The following is a 24,275-nucleotide window of genomic DNA, read 5'->3' as shown; positions in this document are numbered from 1 at the left end:
GTTGGTGGTCGTTTCACTGCCTTAAACCCTCCTAACGGTCCGTTGGTGGTCGTTTCACTGCCGTAAACCCTCCTAACGGTCCGTTGGTGGTCGCGTATCACTGCCTTAAACCCTCCTAACGGTCCGTTGGTGGTCGTTTCTCTGCCTTAAACCCTCCTAACGGTCCGTTGGTGGTCGTTTCACTGCCTTAAACCCTCCTAACGGTCCGTTGGTGGTCGTTTCACTGCCTTAAACCCTCCTAACGGTCCGTTGGTGGTCGTTTCTCTGCCTTAAACCCTCCTAACGGTCCGTTGGTGGTCGTTTCTCTGCCTTAAACCCTCCTAACGGTCCGTTGGTGGTCGTTTCACTGCCTTAAACCCTCCTAACGGTCCGTTGGTGGTCGTTTCTCTGCCTTAAACCCTCCTAACGGTCCGTTGGTGGTCGTTTCACTGCCTTAAACCCTCCTAACGGTCCGTTGGTGGTCGTTTCACTGCCTTAAACCCTCCTAACGGTCCGTTGGTGGTCGTTTCACTGCCTTAAACCCTCCTAACGGTCCGTTGGTGGTCGTTTCTCTGCTGTAAACCCTCCTAACGGTCCGTTGGTGGTCGTTTCACTGCCTTAAACCCTCCTAACGGTCCGTTGGTGGTCGTTTTTCTCTGCCTTAAACCCTCCTAACGGTCCGTTGGTGGTCGTTTCTCTGCCTTAAACCCTCCTAACGGTCCGTTGGTGGTCGTTTCTCTGCCTTAAACCCTCCTAACGGTCCGTTGGTGGTCGTTTCACTGCCTTAAACCCTCCTAACGGTCCGTTGGTGGTCGTTTCTCTGCCTTAAACCCTCCTAACGGTCCGTTGGTGGTCGTTTCACTGCCTTAAACCCTCCTAACGGTCCGTTGGTGGTCGTTTCACTGCCTTAAACCCTCCTAACGGTCCGTTGGTGGTCGTTTCACTGCCTTAAACCCTCCTAACGGTCCGTTGGTGGTCGTTTCTCTGCCTTAAACCCTCCTAACGGTCCGTTGGTGGTCGTTTTTCTCTGCCTTAAACCCTCCTAACGGTCCGTTGGTGGTCGTTTCTCTGCCTTAAACCCTCCTAACGGTCCGTTGGTGGTCGTTTCTCTGCCTTAAACCCTCCTAACGGTCCGTTGGTGGTCGTTTCTCTGCCTTAAACCCTCCTAACGGTCCGTTGGTGGTCGCTTTCTCTGCCTTGAACCCTCCTAACGGTCCGTTGGTGGTCGTTTCTCTGCCTTAAACCCTCCTAACGGTCCGTTGGTGGTCGTTTCTCTGCCTTAAACCCTCCTAACGGTCCGTTGGTGGTCGTTTCTCTGCCTTGAACCCTCCTAACGGTCCGTTGGTGGTCGTTTCTCTGCCTTAAACCCTCCTAACGGTCCGTTGGTGGTCGTTTCTCTGCCTTAAACCCTCCTAACGGTCCGTTGGTGGTCGTTTCACTGCCGTAAACCCTCCTAACGGTCCGTTGGTGGTCGTTTCTCTGCCTTAAACCCTCCTAACGGTCCGTTGGTGGTCGTTTCACTGCCTTAAACCCTCCTAACGGTCCGTTGGTGGTCGTTTCACTGCCGTAAACCCTCCTAACGGTCCGTTGGTGGTCGCTTTCACTGCCTTAAACCCTCCTACCGGTCCGTTGGTGGTCGTTTCTCTGCCTTAAACCCTCCTAACGGTCCGTTGGTGGTCGTTTCTCTGCCTTAAACCCTCCTAACGGTCCGTTGGTGGTCGTTTCACTGCCTTAAACCCTCCTAACGGTCCGTTGGTGGTCGTTTCACTGCCGTAAACCCTCCTAACGGTCCGTTGGTGGTCGTTTCACTGCCGTAAACCCTCCTAACGGTCCGTTGGTGGTCGTTTCTCTGCCTTAAACCCTCCTAACGGTCCGTTGGTGGTCGTTTCTCTGCCTTAAACCCTCCTAACGGTCCGTTGGTGGTCGTTTCACTGCCTTAAACCCTCCTAACGGTCCGTTGGTGGTCGTTTCTCTGCCTTAAACCCTCCTAACGGTCCGTTGGTGGTCGTTTCACTGCCTTAAACCCTCCTAACGGTCCGTTGGTGGTCGTTTCTCTGCCTTAAACCCTCCTAACGGTCCGTTGGTGGTCGTTTCACTGCCTTAAACCCTCCTAACGGTCCGTTGGTGGTCGTTTCTCTGCCTTAAACCCTCCTAACGGTCCGTTGGTGGTCGTTTCTCTGCCTTAAACCCTCCTAACGGTCCGTTGGTGGTCGTTTCACTGCCTTAAACCCTCCTAACGGTCCGTTGGTGGTCGTTTCTCTGCCTTAAACCCTCCTAACGGTCCGTTGGTGGTCGTTTCACTGCCTTAAACCCTCCTAACGGTCCGTTGGTGGTCGTTTCTCTGCCTTAAACCCTCCTAACGGTCCGTTGGTGGTCGTTTCACTGCCTTAAACCCTCCTAACGGTCCGCTGGTGGTCGCTTTCACTGCCTTAAACCCTCCTAACGGTCCGTTGGTGGTCGTTTCACTGCCTTAAACCCTCCTAACGGTCCGTTGGTGGTCGCAAACCCTCCTAACGGTCCGTTGGTGGTCGTTTCACTGCCTTAAACCCTCCTAACGGTCCGTTGGTGGTCGTTTCTCTGCCTTAAACCCTCCTAACGGTCCGTTGGTGGTCGTTTCTCTGCCTTGAACCCTCCTAACGGTCCGTTGGTGGTCGTTTCTCTGCCTTGAACCCTCCTAACGGTCCGTTGGTGGTCGTTTCTCTGCCTTAAACCCCCTAACGGTCCGTTGGTGGTCGTTTCTCTGCCTTGAACCCTCCTAACGGTCCGTTGGTGGTCGTTTCTCTGCCTTAAACCCTCCTAACGGTCCGTTGGTGGTCGTTTCTCTGCCTTAAACCCTCCTTATGGTCGGTTTGTTGTCGTTTCTCTGCTCTAATGTTCTGTTTTGTTTTTTTGTCTCGTTTCTGCAGAAGAAGCTAGCAGCAGAGCCCGACTACACAGACGTGTCTCTTACGGCGGCGGAGCGAGTGCGGGCACTGGGGAAGATGGGAAACAGCGTGGAGATCAACGAAGATATCGAACCCAGGCGTTACTTCCGCTCGGGCGTGGAGATGGAGAGGATGGCGGCGGTTTACCTAGAGGAGGGCAGCCTGGAGAACGCCTACGTCCTCTACTCCAAGTTCATCACGTGAGACACAGCGAGCCCCCGACCACAAGCCTCTATTTTCTATTTCATGTTTTCTAACACACAGGAAGTGATGCATAACTGGACCGCATGGTCATGTTTCAGGCTGTTCGTGGAGAAGCTGCCCGGCCACAAAGACTACCAGCAGTGCGGCGTCCCGGAGAGACAGCTCATCATGAAGGTAAGAGCACATGTTTGGAGGAAACGCCAACCTTCAGAGACACTCTCAATAATCTGAGACAGTCTGACATCAGTAAATATAGACCAGATTATTGAGGAGGTAATGCCAACCTTCAGAGATGCTCTTGTTCTCCCAGTTTTTGCTCTTTAATGCCTATTTTGCCCCATTCACCCATCTTTTGCTGCTTTTGCCCATTTTTTCACCACTTTTCCACCCTTAGATTGTGATTTCAGTGATTGGGCTCTTTGGTTGAGTAACCCTGCTCTAGTCAACGATGAACACTCATTCACACAGAAACACTCAGTCCCTGGATCTGAATCCCGTCTCGTTAGAGTCCCTGTTGGTGGAATAGTGGGGCTGACGAATACTTTCATCCATTCCATTGGATTGTTGAATGGTTGGATTGTTGGATGGTTGGATTGTTGGATGGTTGGATTGTTGGATGGTTGGATGGCTGGATGGTTGTATGGTTGTATGGTTGTATGGTTGTATGGTTGTATGGTTGGATGGTTTGATGGTTTGATGGCTGGATGGTTGGATGGTTGTATGGTTGGATGGTTGGGTGGTTGGATGGTGGGATGGTTTGATGGCTGGATGGTTGTATGGTTGTATGGTTGGGTGGTTGTATGGTTGGATGGTTGGATGGTTGGATGGTTGGGTGGTTGGATGGTTGGATGGTTTGATGGTTGTATGGTTGTATGGTTGGGTGGTTGGATGGTTTGATGGCTGGATGGTTGTATGGTTGTAGGGTTGTATGGTTGTATGGTTGGATGGTTGGATGGTGGGATGGTTGTATGGTTGGGTGGTTGGATGGTTTGATGGCTGGATGGTTGTATGGTTGTAAGGTTGTATGGTTGGATGGTTGGATGGTGGGATGGTGGGATGGTTTGATGGTTGTATGGTTGTATGGTTGGGTGGTTGGATGGTTGGATGGTTGGGTGGTTGGATGGTGAGATGGTGGGATGGTGGGATGGTTTGATGGTTGGATGGTTGTATGGTTTGATGGTTTGATGGTTGGATGGTTGGATGGTTGGATGGTTTGATGGTTGGATGGTTTGATGGTTTGATGGTTGGATGGTTTGATGGTTGTATGGTTGGATGGTTGTATGGCTGGATGGTTTGATGGTTGGATGGCTGGATGGTTGTATGGTTGTATGGTTGGATGGTTGTATGGTTGTATGGTTGGATGGCTGGATGGTTGGATGGTTGGATGGTTTGATGGTTGTATGGTTGTATGGTTTGATGGCTGGATGGTTGGATGGTTGGATGGTTGGATGGTTTGATGGTTGGATGGCTGGATGGTTGTATGGTTGTATGGTTGGATGGCTGGATGGTTGGATGGTTTGATGGTTGGATGGTTGGATGGCTGGATGGTTGTATGGTTGTATGGTTTGATGGCTGGATGTTTGGATGGTTGGATGGTTTGATGGTTGTATGGTTGTATGGCTGGATGGTTTGATGGTTTGATGGCTGGATGGTTGTATGGTTGTATGGTTGGGTGGTTGTATGGTTGTATGGTTGGATGGCTGGATGTTTCGATGGTTGGATGGTTTGATGGTTTGATGGCTGGTTGGTTTGATGGTTTGATGGCTGGATGGTTTGATGGTTGGATGGTTGGATGGTTTGATGGTTGGATGGCTGGATGGTTGGATGGTTGTATGGTTAAATGGTTGGATGGTTTGATGGTTGGATGGTTGGATGGTTGGGTGGTTGGATGGTTGGATGGTTTGATGGTTGTATGGTTGTATGGTTGGGTGGTTGGATGGTTTGATGGCTGGATGGTTGTATGGTTGTAGGGTTGTATGGTTGTATGGTTGGATGGTTGGATGGTGGGATGGTTGTATGGTTGGGTGGTTGGATGGTTTGATGGCTGGATGTTTGGATGGTTGGATGGTTTGATGGTTGTATGGTTGTATGGCTGGATGGTTTGATGGTTTGATGGCTGGATGGTTGTATGGTTGTATGGTTGGGTGGTTGTATGGTTGTATGGTTGGATGGCTGGATGTTTCGATGGTTGGATGGTTGGATGGTTTGATGGTTTGATGGCTGGATGGTTTGATGGTTTGATGGCTGGATGGTTTGATGGTTGGATGGTTGGATGGTTTGATGGTTGGATGGCTGGATGGTTGGATGGTTGTATGGTTAAATGGTTGGATGGTTTGATGGTTGGATGGTTTGATGGTTGGATGGTTTGATGGTTTGATGGTTGGATGGTTGGATGGTTTGATGGCTGGATGGTTTGATGGTTTGATGGCTGGATGGTTTGATGGTTTGATGGCTGGATGGTTTGATGGTTGGATGGTTGGATGGTTTGATGGTTGGATGGTTGGATGGTGGGATGGCTGGATGGTTTGATGGTTTGATGGTTGGATGGTTTGATGGTTGGATGGTCAGATGGTTTGATGGTTTGATGGTTGTATGGTTGTATGGTTGTATGGTTGGATGGTTGGATGGTTGTATGGTTGTATGGTTGGATGGCTGGATGGTTTGATGGTTTGATGGTTGGATGGTTGGATGGTTTGATGGTTTGATGGTTGGATGGTTTGATGGTTGGATGGTTTGATGGTTTGATGGTTGTATGGTTGTATGGTTGGATGGTTGGATGGCTGGATGGTTTGATGGTTTGATGGTTGTATGGTTTGATGGTTTGATGGTTTGATGGTTGTATGGTTGGATGGCTGGATGGTTGGATGGTTGGATGGTTGTATGGTTGGATGGTTGGATGGTTGTATGGTTGGATGGCTGGATGGTTTGATGGTTTGATGGTTGGATGGTTGGATGGTTTGATGGTTGGATGGTTTGATGGTTTGATGGTTGGATGGTTTGATGGTTGGATGGTTGGATGGTTTGATGGTTGGATGGTTTGATGGTTGGATGGTTGGATGGTTTGATGGTTGTATGGTTGGATGGTTGGATGGTTGGATGGTTTGATGGTTTGATGGTTGGATGGTTGGATGGTTTGATGGTTGGATGGTTGGATGGTTTGATGGTTGGATGGTTTGATGGTTGGATGGTTGGATGGTTTGATGGTTGGATGGTTGGATGGTTTGATGGTTGTATGGTTGGATGGTTGGATGGTTTGATGGTTGGATGGTTTGATGGTTGTATGGTTGGATGGTTTGATGGTTGGATGGTTTGATGGTTTGATGGTTGGATGGTTTGATGGTTTGATGGCTGGATGGTTTGATGGTTGGATGGTTGGATGGTTTGATGGTTTGATGGCTGGATGGTTTGATGGTTTGATGGCTGGATGGTTTGATGGTTGGATGGTTGGATGGTTTGATGGTTGGATGGCTGGATGGTTGGATGGTTGTATGGTTAAATGGTTGGATGGTTTGATGGTTGGATGGTTTGATGGTTGGATGGTTTGATGGTTTGATGGTTGGATGGTTGGATGGTTTGATGGCTGGATGGTTTGATGGTTTGATGGCTGGATGGTTTGATGGTTTGATGGCTGGATGGTTTGATGGTTGGATGGTTGGATGGTTTGATGGTTGGATGGTTGGATGGTGGGATGGCTGGATGGTTTGATGGTTTGATGGTTGGATGGTTTGATGGTTGGATGGTCAGATGGTTTGATGGTTTGATGGTTGGATGGTTGGATGGTTGTATGGTTGGATGGTTGGATGGCTGGATGGTTTGATGGTTTGATGGTTGTATGGTTTGATGGTTGGATGGTTGTATGGTTGGATGGCTGGATGGTTGGATGGTTGTATGGTTGGATGGTTGGATGGTTGGATGGTTGTATGGTTGGATGGTTGGATGGTTGGATGGTTGGATGGTTGGATGGTTGGATGGTTGTATGGTTGGATGGTTGGATGGTTGGATGGTTGTATGGTTGGATGGTTGGATGGTTGTATGGTTGTATGGTTGGATGGCTGGATGGTTTGATGGTTTGATGGTTTGATGGTTGGATGGTTTGATGGTTGGATGGTTGGATGGTTTGATGGTTGGATGGTTTGATGGTTTGATGGTTGGATGGTTTGATGGTTGGATGGTTGGATGGTTTGATGGTTGGATGGTTGGATGGTTGGATGGTTGTATGGTTGTATGGTTGGATGGTTGGATGGTTTGATGGTTTGATGGTTGGATGGTTTGATGGTTGGATGGTTTGATGGTTTGATGGTTGTATGGTTGGATGGTTTGATGGTTGGATGGTTTGATGGTTGGATGGTTGGATGGTTTGATGGTTGGATGGTTGGATGGTTTGATGGTTGTATGGTTGGATGGTTGGATGGTTTGATGGTTGGATGGTTTGATGGTTGTATGGTTGTATGGTTGGATGGTTTGATGGTTGGATGGTTTGATGGTTTGATGGTTGGATGGTTTGATGGTTGGATGGTTGGATGGTTTGATGGTTTGATGGTTGGATGGTTTGATGGTTGGATGGTTGGATGGTTTGATGGTTGTATGGTTGTATGGTTGGATGGTTGGATGGTTGTATGGTTGGATGGTTGGATGGTTGGATGGTTGTATGGTTGTATGGTTGGATGGTTGTATGGTTGGATGGTTGGATGGTTGGATGGTTTGATGGTTTGATGGTTGTATGGTTGTATGGTTGGATGGTTGGATGGCTGGATGGTTTGATGGTTTGATGGTTGTATGGTTTGATGGTTTGATGGTTGTATGGTTGGATGGCTGGATGGTTGGATGGTTGGATGGTTGTATGGTTGGATGGTTGGATGGTTGGATGGTTGTATGGTTGGATGGCTGGATGGTTGGATGGTTGTATGGTTGGATGGTTGGATGGTTGGATGGTTGTATGGTTGGATGGTTGGATGGTTGGATGGTTGGATGGTTGGATGGTTGTATGGTTGGATGGCTGGATGGTTTGATGGTTTGATGGTTGGATGGTTGGATGGTTTGATGGTTGGATGGTTGGATGGTTTGATGGTTGGATGGTTTGATGGTTTGATGGTTGGATGGTTTGATGGTTGGATGGTTGGATGGTTTGATGGTTGGATGGTTGGATGGTTTGATGGTTGTATGGTTGGATGGTTTGATGGTTGGATGGTTGGATGGTTGGATGGTTTGATGGTTGTATGGTTGGATGGTTTGATGGTTGGATGGTTTGATGGTTGGATGGTTTGATGGTTGGATGGTTGGATGGTTTGATGGTTGTATGGTTGGATGGTTGTATGGTTGTATGGTTGGATGGTTTGATGGTTGGATGGTTTGATGGTTTGATGGTTGTATGGTTTGATGGTTGGATGGTTGGATGGTTTGATGGTTGTATGGTTGGATGGTTTGATGGTTGGATGGTTTGATGGTTGGATGGTTGGATGGTTTGATGGTTGTATGGTTGGATGGTTTGATGGTTGGATGGTTGGATGGTTGGATGGTTGGATGGTTTGATGGTTGTATGGTTGGATGGTTGGATGGTTTGATGGTTGTATGGTTGGATGGTTGGATGGTTTGATGGTTGTATGGTTGGATGGTTGTATGGTTGTATGGTTGGATGGTTGTATGGTTGGATGGTTGGATGGTTGGATGGTTTGATGGTTGTATGGTTGTATGGTTGGATGGTTGTATGGTTGGATGGTTGGATGGTTGGATGGTTGGATGGTTTGATGGTTGGATGGTTGGATGGTTTGATGGTTGTATGGTTGGATGGTTGGATGGTTTGATGGTTGGATGGTTTGATGGTTGGATGGTTTGATGGTTTGATGGTTGGATGGTTGGATGGTTTGATGGCTGGATGGTTTGATGGTTTGATGGCTGGATGGTTTGATGGTTTGATGGCTGGATGGTTTGATGGTTGGATGGTTGGATGGTTTGATGGTTGGATGGTTGGATGGTGGGATGGCTGGATGGTTTGATGGTTTGATGGTTGGATGGTTTGATGGTTGGATGGTCAGATGGTTTGATGGTTTGATGGTTGGATGGTTGTATGGTTGGATGGTTGGATGGTTGGATGGTTGTATGGTTGTATGGTTGGATGGCTGGATGGTTTGATGGTTTGATGGTTGGATGGTTGGATGGTTTGATGGTTTGATGGTTGGATGGTTTGATGGTTGGATGGTTTGATGGTTTGATGGTTGTATGGTTGTATGGTTGGATGGTTGGATGGCTGGATGGTTTGATGGTTTGATGGTTGTATGGTTTGATGGTTTGATGGTTTGATGGTTGTATGGTTGGATGGCTGGATGGTTGGATGGTTGGATGGTTGTATGGTTGGATGGTTGGATGGTTGGATGGTTGTATGGTTGGATGGCTGGATGGTTTGATGGTTTGATGGTTTGATGGTTGGATGGTTGGATGGTTGGATGGTTGGATGGTTTGATGGTTGGATGGTTTGATGGTTGGATGGTTGGATGGTTTGATGGTTGGATGGTTGGATGGTTTGATGGTTGGATGGTTGGATGGTTGGATGGTTGGATGGTTTGATGGTTGTATGGTTGGATGGTTGGATGGTTGGATGGTTTGATGGTTTGATGGTTGGATGGTTGGATGGTTGGATGGTTTGATGGTTGTATGGTTGGATGGTTTGATGGTTGGATGGTTTGATGGTTGGATGGTTTGATGGTTGGATGGTTGGATGGTTTGATGGTTGTATGGTTGGATGGTTGGATGGTTTGATGGTTGGATGGTTTGATGGTTGTATGGTTGTATGGTTGGATGGTTTGATGGTTGGATGGTTTGATGGTTTGATGGTTGGATGGTTTGATGGTTGGATGGTTGGATGGTTTGATGGTTGTATGGTTGTATGGTTGGATGGTTGGATGGTTGGATGGTTTGATGGTTGGATGGTTGGATGGTTTGATGGTTGGATGGTTGGATGGTTGGATGGTTGTATGGTTGTATGGTTGGATGGTTGGATGGTTGTATGGTTGGATGGTTGGATGGTTGGATGGTTGTATGGTTGGATGGTTGGATGGTTGGATGGTTGGATGGCTGGATGGTTTGATGGTTGGATGGTTGGATGGTTGGATGGTTGGATGGTTTGATGGTTGGATGGTTTGATGGTTTGATGGTTGGATGGTTGGATGGTTGGATGGTTGTATGGTTGGATGGTTGGATGGTTTGATGGTTTGATGGTTGGATGGTTTGATGGTTGGATGGTTTGATGGTTGTATGGTTGGATGGTTGGATGGTTGGATGGTTTGATGGTTGGATGGTTGGATGGTTTGATGGTTGGATGGTTGGATGGTTTGATGGTTGTATGGTTGGATGGTTGGATGGTTTGATGGTTGGATGGTTTGATGGTTGTATGGTTGTATGGTTGGATGGTTTGATGGTTGGATGGTTTGATGGTTTGATGGTTGGATGGTTTGATGGTTGGATGGTTGGATGGTTTGATGGTTGTATGGTTGGATGGTTTGATGGTTGGATGGTTTGATGGTTGGATGGTTGGATGGTTTGATGGTTGTATGGTTGTATGGTTGGATGGTTGGATGGTTGTATGGTTGTATGGTTGGATGGTTGGATGGTTGTATGGTTGGATGGTTGGATGGTTGTATGGTTGGATGGTTTGATGGTTGGATGGTTGGATGGTCGGTGGTCCTCGGTCTAACCTCAGTGTTCTTGTCTTCGCAGAAACTTCAGGAAGTGGCGTTTCCCCGTAAAGACGAGTTGAAGAAACGTCTTCAGGAGAAATACAGCAGGGAACACAGCGAGTACCTCAGAGCCCAGGTCAGTGTGTGCTCATCAGAGATCTCAGTATCAGCGCTGTGATCGATCAGCGCTGTCATCAGTATTGATCAGTGATCACGTCCTCTTTATGGAGGTGTGTAGAGGATGGAGGAGGAGTGGTGCATCATGGGCGTTATCAGGCTGGCAGCGTCTCCATGGTGATTCAGTGGAGGAGGTTTGACCTTTATGGATTTACAGATCCAAACGTGAGCTGGACCAGTGTCAGCGCTCTTTAATGCACTAGTGTTTCTGTTTGTAAAGTTTATGGATGACAGGATCAGTCTGACCTGATCACCTCTGATCAGTTATCAATCACTTCCTGATGTCAGTGTTTGTTTTGGTGCATTCAGACAAAGTGAGGTCTGGACTAAACTCTAAATGACATTTCTGAGTGGAACATGGAGGGGCTGCACGACAGCAGAGAAGAACAACAGGGTCAACTTTTATTCTTAAGTTTGTGCAGAAGACGTCGTGGAGCTTAGCTCTGATGTTTACTCCTGCATCCTCCACTGACTGCTCCAGGCCTGCAGATCCTTGAAGAGTCTGCAGTCAAAGTCTCACCTCTGTAACAGAATCACACACAGAAGGTGACAGTCTAGATTAACCCTCGGATCCTACTATGTCCGTTTTGAGGACATTCATCATTTTTATCATCATTTTTTTGAGTTGATAGTCACATCAGATTTTTATAGATTGAGGCATCAAATTTGGCCAAAGTTATCATTTTTCTTCATATAAAAAAAAAGAAAAAAAAGTGTCGCCCATAGAACTTGTTTGACGCGAAATAGCTCCATCCACCCTTGTTTGTCTGAAATCACATAGACTTCCATTAAAAACAGGTTTTTTGACTGTGTGTCAGCGGCACCAAAACAACTTATAACAACTGTTTTTTTGCAGTCAGTTGATCTCCAGGGATCCAAGTCTCACCATTCCACAGTGATCCAGCAGATCGCGCCAGCGTATTATTTTAACCCCTTCGGTAACGCAGACATTGTTTACGTTTCATGCACTCCTGCCGTTCGGAGCGCTATTTCACCCACTAAACGTCATCCGAATGAAATGAAATGATTGGTGCCACTAGATATGGATGTCTGAGAGTGGGCTACATGTGTAAGGAAAAGTGTGTGTGCTCGGGTCTGAATCTGCGTCTATGTTTACAGCTGGACATGCAGTAAGTGGAGTGTTTACAGTAGGAAATGCTACTTCTGAGTTCTGCAGTCTGGGACTAAGAAAGGGGGACATTTGGACAATTTCAACTTTGCCCTCACTTTATAGCAAGTGGATGGACATGCATGAGGATGCACGGGTCCTTTAGATCAATAGGTAAGAATATATCATATCTCAAACATGCAGTAAATTTATATATGTGTGTAATTGGCATATTTGTGGTCACATTTTGGTTAGCGGTGGAAATGTGTGTGTTTGTGATTCATATCCTACATATTTCCTCTGATTTTTTATGCCTGAACATAAAATAAACCTAACATGAACAAATGCATTCACTCTCATATGATCTGGTAGAGGAGGAGGCTGAGAAAAGGAGGGTAACACTGGCGTGTTTTTGGCTCCGATAGACTCATCTGTTTAGCATGGACGCTATCTCACTGAACCACAGTCACAGGCAGAGTGGACAATAAGTGGCATTAAAAGGATGTATCATTGAATTTAATATTGAAATTTTTTTTTTGTATTTATTTTTTTAGTAGTCAGGGTTGAAGTTGTTGAAGAGATCTGAAGCAGTGAAAGTTAAAAAAAATGTTGACAAATGATTGTTTTATTAACACCTTTCTGCATGTCCGTTTTCTGGACAAACAAGGACAGATGGAGCTAAAAATGACAAGGGAGCGAGGGTTAAACCCTAATAGTCCATCCAGACTACAGGAAGTTAAACTCCTTTAAAGGGTTAAATATCCAACAGTCTGACAGAGCTGCAGAACTCTAGAGAACCATGCTAAGGTGGTTCTCCTCTGGAAGACCAAAGCGGAGAGCACGGCCATGATACTGAAGGAGAACATGCACCATGAAACCTGCAACAGAACCCCAGCAGGGGGCGCTGCACAACAGGAAACATCCAGATACAACTAAACACTCTGCCCAAGGGCATGGTGGAAAAACGCCCAGGTTTTAAATAGCAGTAAAATCATACTTTTGATAATTTTCTTTCTTAGTTTTTACTCTTTCAATTTTTTTGATCTTGTTATTGAAATGCTCTACATAAATAAAGTTTTATTCTTTTTTTAAATTATATTTTTCCAGAGCCAGCCGGTGGTGGATGGGTGTGGCCAGCAGCTGCAGCAGCTCTCCCTATTGGACGAGGACAGGCGGCGTTTCCTGATGTTGGAGGAGGAGAAGCAGCGAGTGGCCGCTCTGCGACGGATGCAGATCGAGTCCGAACAGTTCAGATACTTTGAGGACCAGCTAAGACGTCAGGAACTGGCCAATAGGAGAGGAGAGGAGGTGGAGCCAAAGGTATTTAACCACAGGCCGTATCACTTCCATTACAGCTTTTCTCTATATGGTAGCTTCTCCATAGCTTTAGTGCTCAGGGATGGGGCATTAGTGAGTCATTATTTATGAAATATGTATGTTATAACGTTCCGTGTGGGGGTAGGAATGTTAGGAACCCAACGGCAGGATTTCTCAGCTACCACTAAATCACAGAAGAAGAAGAAAGTGGCACAACGAAGGAGCTGAGAAACCAACTTTGCTTCTCGTAGATGAAAAAAACTATCAAGGTTTTCTGCAGCCCCTTTACAAAGGGGGCAGGTCTAGACCATCCTCTGTGATGTGACCCATGAGACCAGCATTAACCACCATGAGCTCAGCACCAGGGCTGAACGATCTGGGAATATAATCTAATTGTGATTTTTTTTCACCCAACATTGTGATTACAATTTAACGTGATTATTCTTCAGGTTCCTCATCTTATAAACCACTCTAACACAAAGTTATTTCCTCCAGAAATTTATTTCCAATCTCCCAAAATCTACAAATAAATGGTAAAAAAATTCCAAGAAAATAACAAAAAATTTAAAACCTGCCCCCAGTTTGAATCAAATTTCCCCAAATTTACAAACAAATGTTAAAGATTTCCATAAAAATACCTAAAATGTTCTAAACAAATTTCCAATGAAATTCAAATCAAATTCCCAACAGTGTCAAATTTCAACTTTAAATTTCATGAAGATACTTTAAATTTTAACACTCCCCCCCCAAAATCAAATCAAATTCCTTAAAATGTCAAAATAAATTTCTAAAAAATTCTGCAAAAATATCACAAAATTCTTTTAGCAAAAAAATTAAAATTAAAATCAATCCAACAAAAATGTCTTATTGCAAATTTTTTTTCCAATATTGCAAATTTTATATAAATTGTATTGAAGGGAGGGATGATTTTATGGATTTCTTATTTTGAAGAAGACAAGCAAGAAAAGTAGGAACTTTGGTCAATTATTGAATGTTTGCATGATGTGTAGAGCAAAACACCTCTGCTTAAAAAATGTATGAAACTGATAATTTAAAAAAACACATTCAGGTCAGAGAAATACTGCACCCTCTGCCATTTGAAAGTTGCAGTTGGTCACATTGCGGTTTAATCTACATTTGGATTAATGCCCAGCCCTACTCAGCACCAGCAGTAATTAGCCCCGTTCCCTCTAACGACAGGACAGTGGAGCAGACTCATGTCGACGGCCCTCTGCTGATGCCACGCTGGGGTTAGAAAGGACTAGAAGGAGGAATGGGGGTGGGAGGAAAGGATAAGAACAAGAGAAACAACAAAACAACAAAAGAAAGACAAAGTCACAGGGGTTTGGGCCATAAATGTATCTCCCTTTATGTGGACTATTGCTATTTTTTAGCAAGCCTGGAACTTCAGTGTTTTTGTGGGATCTTTAAAGATGAAATATACATCAGTAACTCTGATACTGGACGTCTTATATCCAGTTATAATCCACTGATCTTATTGGCTGTTCTTGTGCAGCCATGATTAATGCCTCTGTGCTGTCTTTCACTCAGCCAGGTAGACTTTTAGATGGTGCTAAGATTTTAAGTCAACCCGGGGAAATTCTGTTACTTCCACATATTTTAGGGTGGGCGTTTTGGACGGTGTCTCCGTAGTGTCGTCAGTATTCTGACCTTTTTAGCTGTAACGTTTCTCTTTCAGGCGAACACCAAAGTGCCTGAGGTGACAGACGGCTCCTGTCTGTCCAAGCAGCCAATCAAAAACAACCTACAATCCCAAGGGGCGGACCCTAACAGGAACAGACCGGCAGTACCAATCAGCCAACCAGCCACCACGCTGGCTGGAGTTCACAGTAAGTAGATGACAGAGGACGGCCACCATGATGGGACGTTTAGATTTAAAGATCTGTTTAATGGACTGATGTGTTTGTGTGCAGCCCAGAGGGTGGAGGGCCTGCGGAGGGTGGTGATTCCCAGAGATCTGACGTATCGTTTCCTCCTGCTGGCTGAATCAAACACCACACGAGGAATCGAGACCTGTGGAGTCCTCTGTGGACGACTGGTGAGTCCATCTATGTTAACCTTCACTGAAGAGGGTCAGCCAAAAACATGAGGACTTTTATATTACATATCGGCTGTAAATATCAGTCTATATCGGCTGTAAATATCAGTCTATATCAGCTGTAAATATCAGTCTATATCAGCTGTAAATATCAGTCTATATTGGCTGTAAATATCAGTCTATATCGGCTGTAAATATCAGTCTATATCGGCTGTAAATATCAGTCTATATCGGCTGTAAATATCAGTCTATATCGGCTGTAAATATCAGTCTATATCGGCTGTAAATATCAGTCTATATCAGCTGTAAATATCAGTCTATATCGGCTGTAAATATCAGTCTATATCGGCTGTAAATATCAGTCTATATCGGCTGTAAATATCAGTCTATATCTGCTGTAAATATCAGTTTATATCGGCTGTAAATATCAGTCTATATTGGCTGTAAATATCAGTCTATATCAGCTGTAAATATCAGTCTATATCGGAGGTAAATATCAGTTTATATCGGCTGTAAATATCAGTCTATATCGGCTGTAAATATCAGTCTATATCGGCTGTAAATATCAGTCTATATGGGAGGTAAATATCAGTCTATATCGGCTGTAAATATCAGTCTATATCGGCTGTAAATATCAGTCTATATCGGCTGTAAATATCAGTCTATATGGGAGGTAAATATCAGTCTATATCGGCTGTAAATATCAGTCTATATCAGCTGTAAATATCAGTCTATATCGGCTGTACATATCAGTCTATATCGGAGGTAAATATCAGTCTATATCGGCTGTAAATATCAGTCTATATCAGCTGTAAATATCAGTCTACATCGGCTGTAAATATCAGTCTATATCGGCGGTAAATATCAGTCTATATCGGCTGTAAATATCAGTCTACATCGGCTGTAAATATCAGTCCATATCTGTTGTAAATATCAGTTTATATCGGCTGTAAATATCAGTTTATATCGGCTGTAAATATCAGTCTATATCAGCTGTAAATATCAGTCTATATCGGCTGTAAATATCAGTCTATATCGGCTGTAAATATCAGTCTATATCGGAGGTAAATATCAGTCTATATCGGCTGTAAATATCAGTCTATATCAGCTGTAAATATCAGTCTATATGGGAGGTAAATATCAGTCTATATCGGCTGTAAATATCAGTCTATATCGGCTGTAAATATCAGTCTATATGGGAGGTAAATATCAGTCTATATCGGCTGTAAATATCAGTCTATATCAGCTGTAAATATCAGTCTATATCGGCTGTACATATCAGTCTATATCGGAGGTAAATATCAGTCTATATCGGCTGTAAATATCAGTCTATATCGGCTGTAAATATCAGTCTATATCGGCTGTACATATCAGTCTATATCGGAGGTAAATATCAGTCTATATCGGCTGTAAATATCAGTCTATATCAGCTGTAAATATCAGTCTACATCGGCTGTAAATATCAGTCTATATCGGCGGTAAATATCAGTCTATATCGGCTGTAAATATCAGTCTACATCGGCTGTAAATATCAGTCCATATCTGTTGTAAATATCAGTTTATATCGGCTGTAAATATCAGTCTATATCAGCTGTAAATATCAGTCTATATCGGCTGTAAATATCAGTCTATATCGGCTGTAAATATCAGTCTATATCGGAGGTAAATATCAGTCTATATCGGCTGTAAATATCAGTCTATATCAGCTGTAAATATCAGTCTATATCGGCTGTAAATATCAGTCTATATCGGAGGTAAATATCAGTCTATATCGGCTGTAAATATCAGTCTATATCGGCTGTAAATATCAGTCTATATCGGCTGTACATATCAGTCTATATCGGAGGTAAATATCAGTCTATATCGGCTGTAAATATCAGTCTATATCAGCTGTAAATATCAGTCTACATCGGCTGTAAATATCAGTCTATATTGGCGGTAAATATCAGTCTATATCGGCTGTAAATATCAGTCCATATCTGTTGTAAATATCAGTTTATATCGGCTGTAAATATCAGTCTATATCAGCTGTAAATATCAGTCTATATCTGTTGTAAATATCAGTTTATATCGGCTGAAAATATCAGTCTATGTCAGCTGTAAATATCAGTCTATATCTGTTGTAAATATCAGTTTATAGCAGCTGTAAATATCAGTCTATATCAGCTGTAAATATCAGTCTATATCTGTTGTAAATATCAGTTTATATCGGGTGTAAATATCAGTCTATATCAGCTGTAAATATCAGTCTATATCGGCTGTAAATATCAGTCTATATCTGTTGTAAATATCAGTTTATATCGGGTGTAAATATCAGTCTATATCAGCTGTAAATATCAGTCTATATCAGCTGTAAATATCAGTCTATATCGGCTGTAAATATCAGTCTACATCAGCTGTAAATATCAGTCTATATCGGCTGTAAATATCAGTCTATATCAGCTGTAAATATCAGTCTATATCAGCTGTAAATATCAGTCTATATCAGCTGTAAATATCAGTCTATATCGGCTGTAAATATCAGTCTATATCAGCTGTAAATATCAGTCTATATCAGCTGTAAATATCAGTCTATATCTGCTGTAAATATCAGTTTATGTCGGCTGTAAATATCAGTCTATATCAGCTGTAAATATCAGTCTATATCAGCTGTAAATATCAGTCTATATCAGCTGTAAATATCAGTTTATGTCGGCTGTAAATATCAGTCTATATCAGCTGTAAATATCAGTCTGTATCAGCTGTAAATATCAGTCTATATCAGCTGTAAATATCAGTCTATATCGGCTGTAAATATCAGTCTATATCAGCTGTAAATATCAGTCTATATCAGCTGTAAATATCAGTCTATATCGGCTGTAAATATCAGTCTATATCAGCTGTGAATATCAGTTTATGTCGGCTGTAAATGTCAGTCTATATCGGCTGTGAATATCAGTTTATATCGGCTGTAAATATCAGTCTACATCGGCTGTACATATCAGTCTATTTCCACTTTAAATATCAGTCTATATTGACTGTAAATATCAGTTTATATCGGCTTTTAGTATCAGTCTATATCGGCTGTAAATATCAGTCTATATCGGCTGTTAGTATCAGTCTATATCGGTTGTAAATATCAGTCTATATCGGCTGTAAATATCAGTCTATTTCCGCAGTAAATATCAGTCTATATCAGCTGTAAATATCAGTTTATGTCGGCTGTAAATGTCAGTCTATATCGGCTGTACATATCAGTCTATTTCCGCTTTAAATATCAGTCTATATCAGCTGTAAATATCAGTCTATATCAGCTGTAAATATCAGTCTATATCAGCTGTAAATATCAGTCTATATCGGCTGTAGATATCAGTCCATATCAGCTGTAAATATCAGTCTATATCAGCTGTAAATATCAGTCTATATCAGCTGTAAATATCAGTCTATATCAGCTGTTAGTATCATGTTATATCAGCTGTAAATATCAGTCTATATCGGCTGTAAATATCAGTCTATATCTGCTGTAAATATCAGTCTATATCAGCTGTAAATATCAGTCTATATCGACTTTTAGTATCAGTTTATATCGGCTGTAAATATCAGTCTATATCAGCTGTAAATATCAGTCTATATCAGCTGTAAATATCAGTCTATATCAGCTGTAAATATCAGTCTATATCAGCTGTAAATATCAGTCTATATCAGCTGTAAATTTCAGTCTGTATCAGATGTATATATAGTATATATAGTTTAATTTAATAGTGTGCTGGCTTTCAGTACTATAAACTCTGACTGCATTATAACAGTTTGTGCTTAACTTTATCATGTTTCTGTCTCTCTCCTCCTTGGCTGTGTGGTTGTCTCTCGCCCTCAGACCCATAATGAGTTCGTGCTAACTCACATCGTCATCCCCAAACAGTCCGCCGGTCCCGATTTCTGCGACATGGAGAATGTGGAGGAGCTGTTCAGTTTCCAGGACCAACAGAACCTGCTGACGCTCGGCTGGATTCATGTGAGCTAGCAACTAAAATACATGTTTAACACATTCTTTCTGAGAGGTTTTCAGGGTTAACAGAGGTCACAGTTCCCTGTGGACCTCGGCTCTGGATTCATGGTTCAGTACAGGGTCAGTACAACAGGAAATAAAGCACTAAGAAATTGTGGCTGATTTTAATGTTGGTCTTGTATCACTGTTTCATTGTTTAAACAATGTGTGGTCATGTAGATGTTAGCCCTCAGGGTTCCTTGAAAAACAGTCATACTGAGAACAAATGTGGCCCTAACTAGCATAACTAGTATCCTTATAGACATATAATCATATATGCTGGCAACTTCTGGAAACCTGGGTGGAACTGGTACCTGCTTTTCCAAAAGTTACCAAAGATGGCCTACAGTAGGGGAAAACTGGGGGAGCACAACATCCCCAGCTTCACTTACATTCCCTCCTCTGCCTCTGATGATGTCATCTTCTAAAACTCAAAAAAATCTTTGATTACAGTTTTACATATATGTGTGAATCTTTGATTACAGTTTGACATATATGTGGATCTTTGATTACAGTTTTACATATATGTGTGAATCTTTGATTACAGTTTGACATATATGTGTGGATCTTTGATTACAGTTTGACATATATGTGTGGATCTTTGATTACAGTTTGACATATATGTGTGGATCTTTGATTACAGTTTGACATATATGTGTGGATCTTTGATTACAGTTTTACATATATGTGTGGATCTTTGATTACAGTTTGACATATATGTGTGAATCTTTAATTACAGTTTGACATATGTGTGGATCTTTGATTACAGTTTTACATATATGTGTGGATCTTTGATTACAGTTTTACATATATGTGTGGATCTTTGATTACAGTTTTACATATATGTGTGGATCTTTGATTACAGTTTTACATATATGTGTGGATCTTTGATTACAGTTTGACATATATGTGGATCTTTGATTACAGTTTTACATATATGTGTGGATCTTTGATTACAGTTTGACATATATGTGTGGATCTTTGATTACAGTTTTACATATATGTGGATCTTTGATTACAGTTTGACATATATGTGGATCTTTGATTACAGTTTTACATATATGTGTGAATCTTTGATTACAGTTTTACATATATGTGTGAATCTTTGATTACAGTTTTACATATATGTGTGGATCTTTGATTACAGTTTTACATATATGTGTGAATCTTTGATTACAGTTTTACATATATGTGTGGATCTTTGATTACAGTTTTACATATATGTGTGGATCTTTGATTACAGTTTTACATATATGTGGATCTTTGATTACAGTTTGACATATATGTGTGGATCTTTGATTACAGTTTTACATATATGTGGATCTTTGATTACAGTTTGACATATATGTGTGAATCTTTGATTACAGTTTGACATATATGTGTGGATCTTTGATTACAGTTTTACATATATGTGTGGATCTTTGATTACAGTTTGACATATATGTGTGAATCTTTGATTACAGTTTGACATATATGTGTGAATCTTTGATTACAGTTTGACATATATGTGTGAATCTTTGATTACAGTTTTACATATATGTGTGGATCTTTGATTACAGTTTTACATATATGTGGATCTTTGATTACAGTTTTACATATATGTGTGAATCTTTGATTACAGTTTTACATACATGTGTGGATCTTTGATTACAGTTTTACATATATGTGTGGATCTTTGATTACAGTTTGACATATATGTGTGAATCTTTGATTACAGTTTTACATATATGTGTGGATCTTTGATTACAGTTTTACATATATGTGTGGATCTTTGATTACAGTTTGACATATATGTGTGGATCTTTGATTACAGTTTTACATATATGTGGATCTTTGATTACAGTTTGACATATATGTGTGGATCTTTGATTACAGTTTTACATATATGTGTGGATCTTTGATTACAGTTTTACATATATGTGTGGATCTTTGATTACAGTTTGACATATATGTGTGAATCTTTGATTACAGTTTTACATATATGTGTGGATCTTTGATTACAGTTTTACATATATGTGTGAATCTTTGATTACAGTTTTACATATATGTGTGGATCTTTGATTACAGTTTTACATATATGTGTGGATCTTTGATTACAGTTTGACATATATGTGTGGATCTTTGATTACAGTTTTACATATATGTGGATCTTTGATTACAGTTTGACATATATGTGTGGATCTTTGATTACAGTTTTACATATATGTGGATCTTTGATTACAGTTTTACATATATGTGTGTATCTTTGATTACAGTTTGACATATATGTGTGGATCTTTGATTACAGTTTTACATATATGTGTGGATCTTTGATTACAGTTTTACATATATGTGGATCTTTGATTACAGTTTGACATATATGTGTGAATCTTTGATTACAGTTTGACATATATGTGTGTATCTTTGATTACAGTTTGACATATATGTGTGGATCTTTGATTACAGTTTGACATATATGTGGATCTTTGATTACAGTTTGACATATATGTGTGGATCTTTGATTACAGTTTGACATATATGTGTGGATCTTTGATTACAGTTTTACATATATGTGGATCTTTGATTACAGTTTGACATATATGTGTGAATCTTTGATTACAGTTTGACATATATGTGTGTATCTTTGATTACAGTTTGACATATATGTGTGGATCTTTGATTACAGTTTTACATATATGTGGATCTTTGATTACAGTTTGACATATATGTGTGAATCTTTGATTACAGTTTGACATATATGTGTGTATCTTTGATTACAGTTTGACATATATGTGTGGATCTTTGATTACAGTTTTACATATATGTGGATCTTTGATTACAGTTTGACATATATGTGTGAATCTTTGATTACAGTTTGACATATATGTGTGGATCTTTGATTACAGTTTTACATATATGTGGATCTTTGATTACAGTTTGACATATATGTGTGTATCTTTGATTACAGTTTTACATATATGTGTGGATCTTTGATTACAGTTTTACATATATGTGGATCTTTGATTACAGTTTTACATATATGTGTGAATCTTTGATTACAGTTTTACATATATGTGTGTATCTTTGATTACAGTTTGACATATATGTGTGAATCTTTGATTACAGTTTGACATATATGTGTGGATCTTTGATTACAGTTTTACATATATGTGTGGATCTTTGATTACAGTTTGACATATATGTGTGGATCTTTGATTACAGTTTTACATATATGTGTGGATCTTTGATTACAGTTTTACATATATGTGTGGATCTTTGATTACAGTTTGACATATATGTGTGGATCTTTGATTACAGTTTGACATATATGTGTGGATCTTTGATTACAGTTTTACATATATATGTGGATCTTTGATTACAGTTTTACATATATGTGTGGATCTTTGATTACAGTCTTACATATATGTGTGGATCTTTGATTACAGTTTTACATACATGTGTGGATCTTTGATTACAGTCTTACATATATGTGTGGATCTTTGATTACAGTCTTACATATATGTGTGGATCTTTGATTACAGTTTTACATATATGTGTGGATCTTTGATTACAGTTTTACATATATGTGTGAATCTTTGATTACAGTTTTACATATATGTGTGTATCTTTGATTACAGTTTGACATATATGTGTGGATCTTTGATTACAGTCTTACATATATGTGTGTATCTTTGATTACAGTTTGACATATATGTGTGGATCTTTGATTACAGTTTGACATATATGTGTGTATCTTTGATTACAGTCTTACATATATGTGTGAATCTTTGATTACAGTTTGACATATATGTGTGGATCTTTGATTACAGTTTTACATATATGTGTGAATCTTTGATTACAGTTTGACATATATGTGTGTATCTTTGATTACAGTCTTACATATATGTGTGTATCTTTGATTACAGTTTGACATATATGTGTGGATCTTTGATTACAGTCTTACATATATGTGTGTATCTTTGATTACAGTTTGACATATATGTGTGAATCTTTGATTACAGTTTTACATATATGTGTGAATCTTTGATTACAGTCTTACATATATGTGTGTATCTTTGATTACAGTTTGACATATATGTGTGGATCTTTGATTACAGTTTTACATATATATGTGGATCTTTGATTACAGTTTTACATATATGTGTGGATCTTTGATTACAGTCTTACATATATGTGTGGATCTTTGATTACAGTTTTACATATATGTGTGGATCTTTGATTACAGTTTGACATATATGTGGATCTTTGATTACAGTTTTACATATATGTGTGAATCTTTGATTACAGTTTGACATATATGTGTGGATCTTTGATTACAGTTTGACATATATATGTGGATCTTTGATTACAGTTTTACATATATGTGTGAATCTTTGATTACAGTTTGACATATATGTGGATCTTTGATTACAGTTTGACATATATGTGTGGATCTTTGATTACAGTTTGACATATATATGTGGATCTTTGATTACAGTTTTACATATATGTGTGAATCTTTGATTACAGTTTGACATATATGTGGATCTTTGATTACAGTTTGACATATATGTGGATCTTTGATTACAGTTTGACATATATGTGTGAATCTTTGATTACAGTTTGACATATATGTGTGAATCTTTGATTACAGTTTGACATATATGTGGATCTTTGATTACAGTTTGACATATATGTGTATCTTTGTTTACAGTTTTACATATATGTGTGTGTCTGTTTGATTACAGTTTTACATATATGTGTGGATCTTTGATTACAGTTTGACATATATGTGGATCTTTGATTACAGTTTGACATATATGTGTGGATCTTT

At 40.8% G+C, this 24,275-nt stretch overlaps 1 protein-coding gene across 1 annotated transcript in view; it reads left to right on the top strand.

Moving 5' to 3' along the window:
* The window catches only part of stambpl1 (STAM binding protein-like 1), a 49,139-nt gene that overhangs the window by 20,360 nt on the left and 4,504 nt on the right, over window positions 1-24,275 (top strand). Inside the window, exons 3-9 of the mRNA XM_041814930.1 lie at window positions 2,886-3,103; window positions 3,206-3,281; window positions 10,818-10,913; window positions 13,170-13,382; window positions 15,079-15,229; window positions 15,314-15,438; window positions 19,292-19,429. Of these exons, the coding sequence (XP_041670864.1) occupies window positions 2,886-3,103; window positions 3,206-3,281; window positions 10,818-10,913; window positions 13,170-13,382; window positions 15,079-15,229; window positions 15,314-15,438; window positions 19,292-19,429 (1,017 nt within the window). The remainder of the gene's footprint in view (window positions 1-2,885; window positions 3,104-3,205; window positions 3,282-10,817; window positions 10,914-13,169; window positions 13,383-15,078; window positions 15,230-15,313; window positions 15,439-19,291; window positions 19,430-24,275) is intronic.

The sequence above is a fragment of the Cheilinus undulatus genome, linkage group 20, assembly GCF_018320785.1.
Source record: "Cheilinus undulatus linkage group 20, ASM1832078v1, whole genome shotgun sequence".
Lineage (NCBI taxonomy): Eukaryota > Metazoa > Chordata > Actinopteri > Labriformes > Labridae > Cheilinus > Cheilinus undulatus.
This window is presented reverse-complemented; position numbering and strand designations above follow the sequence as displayed.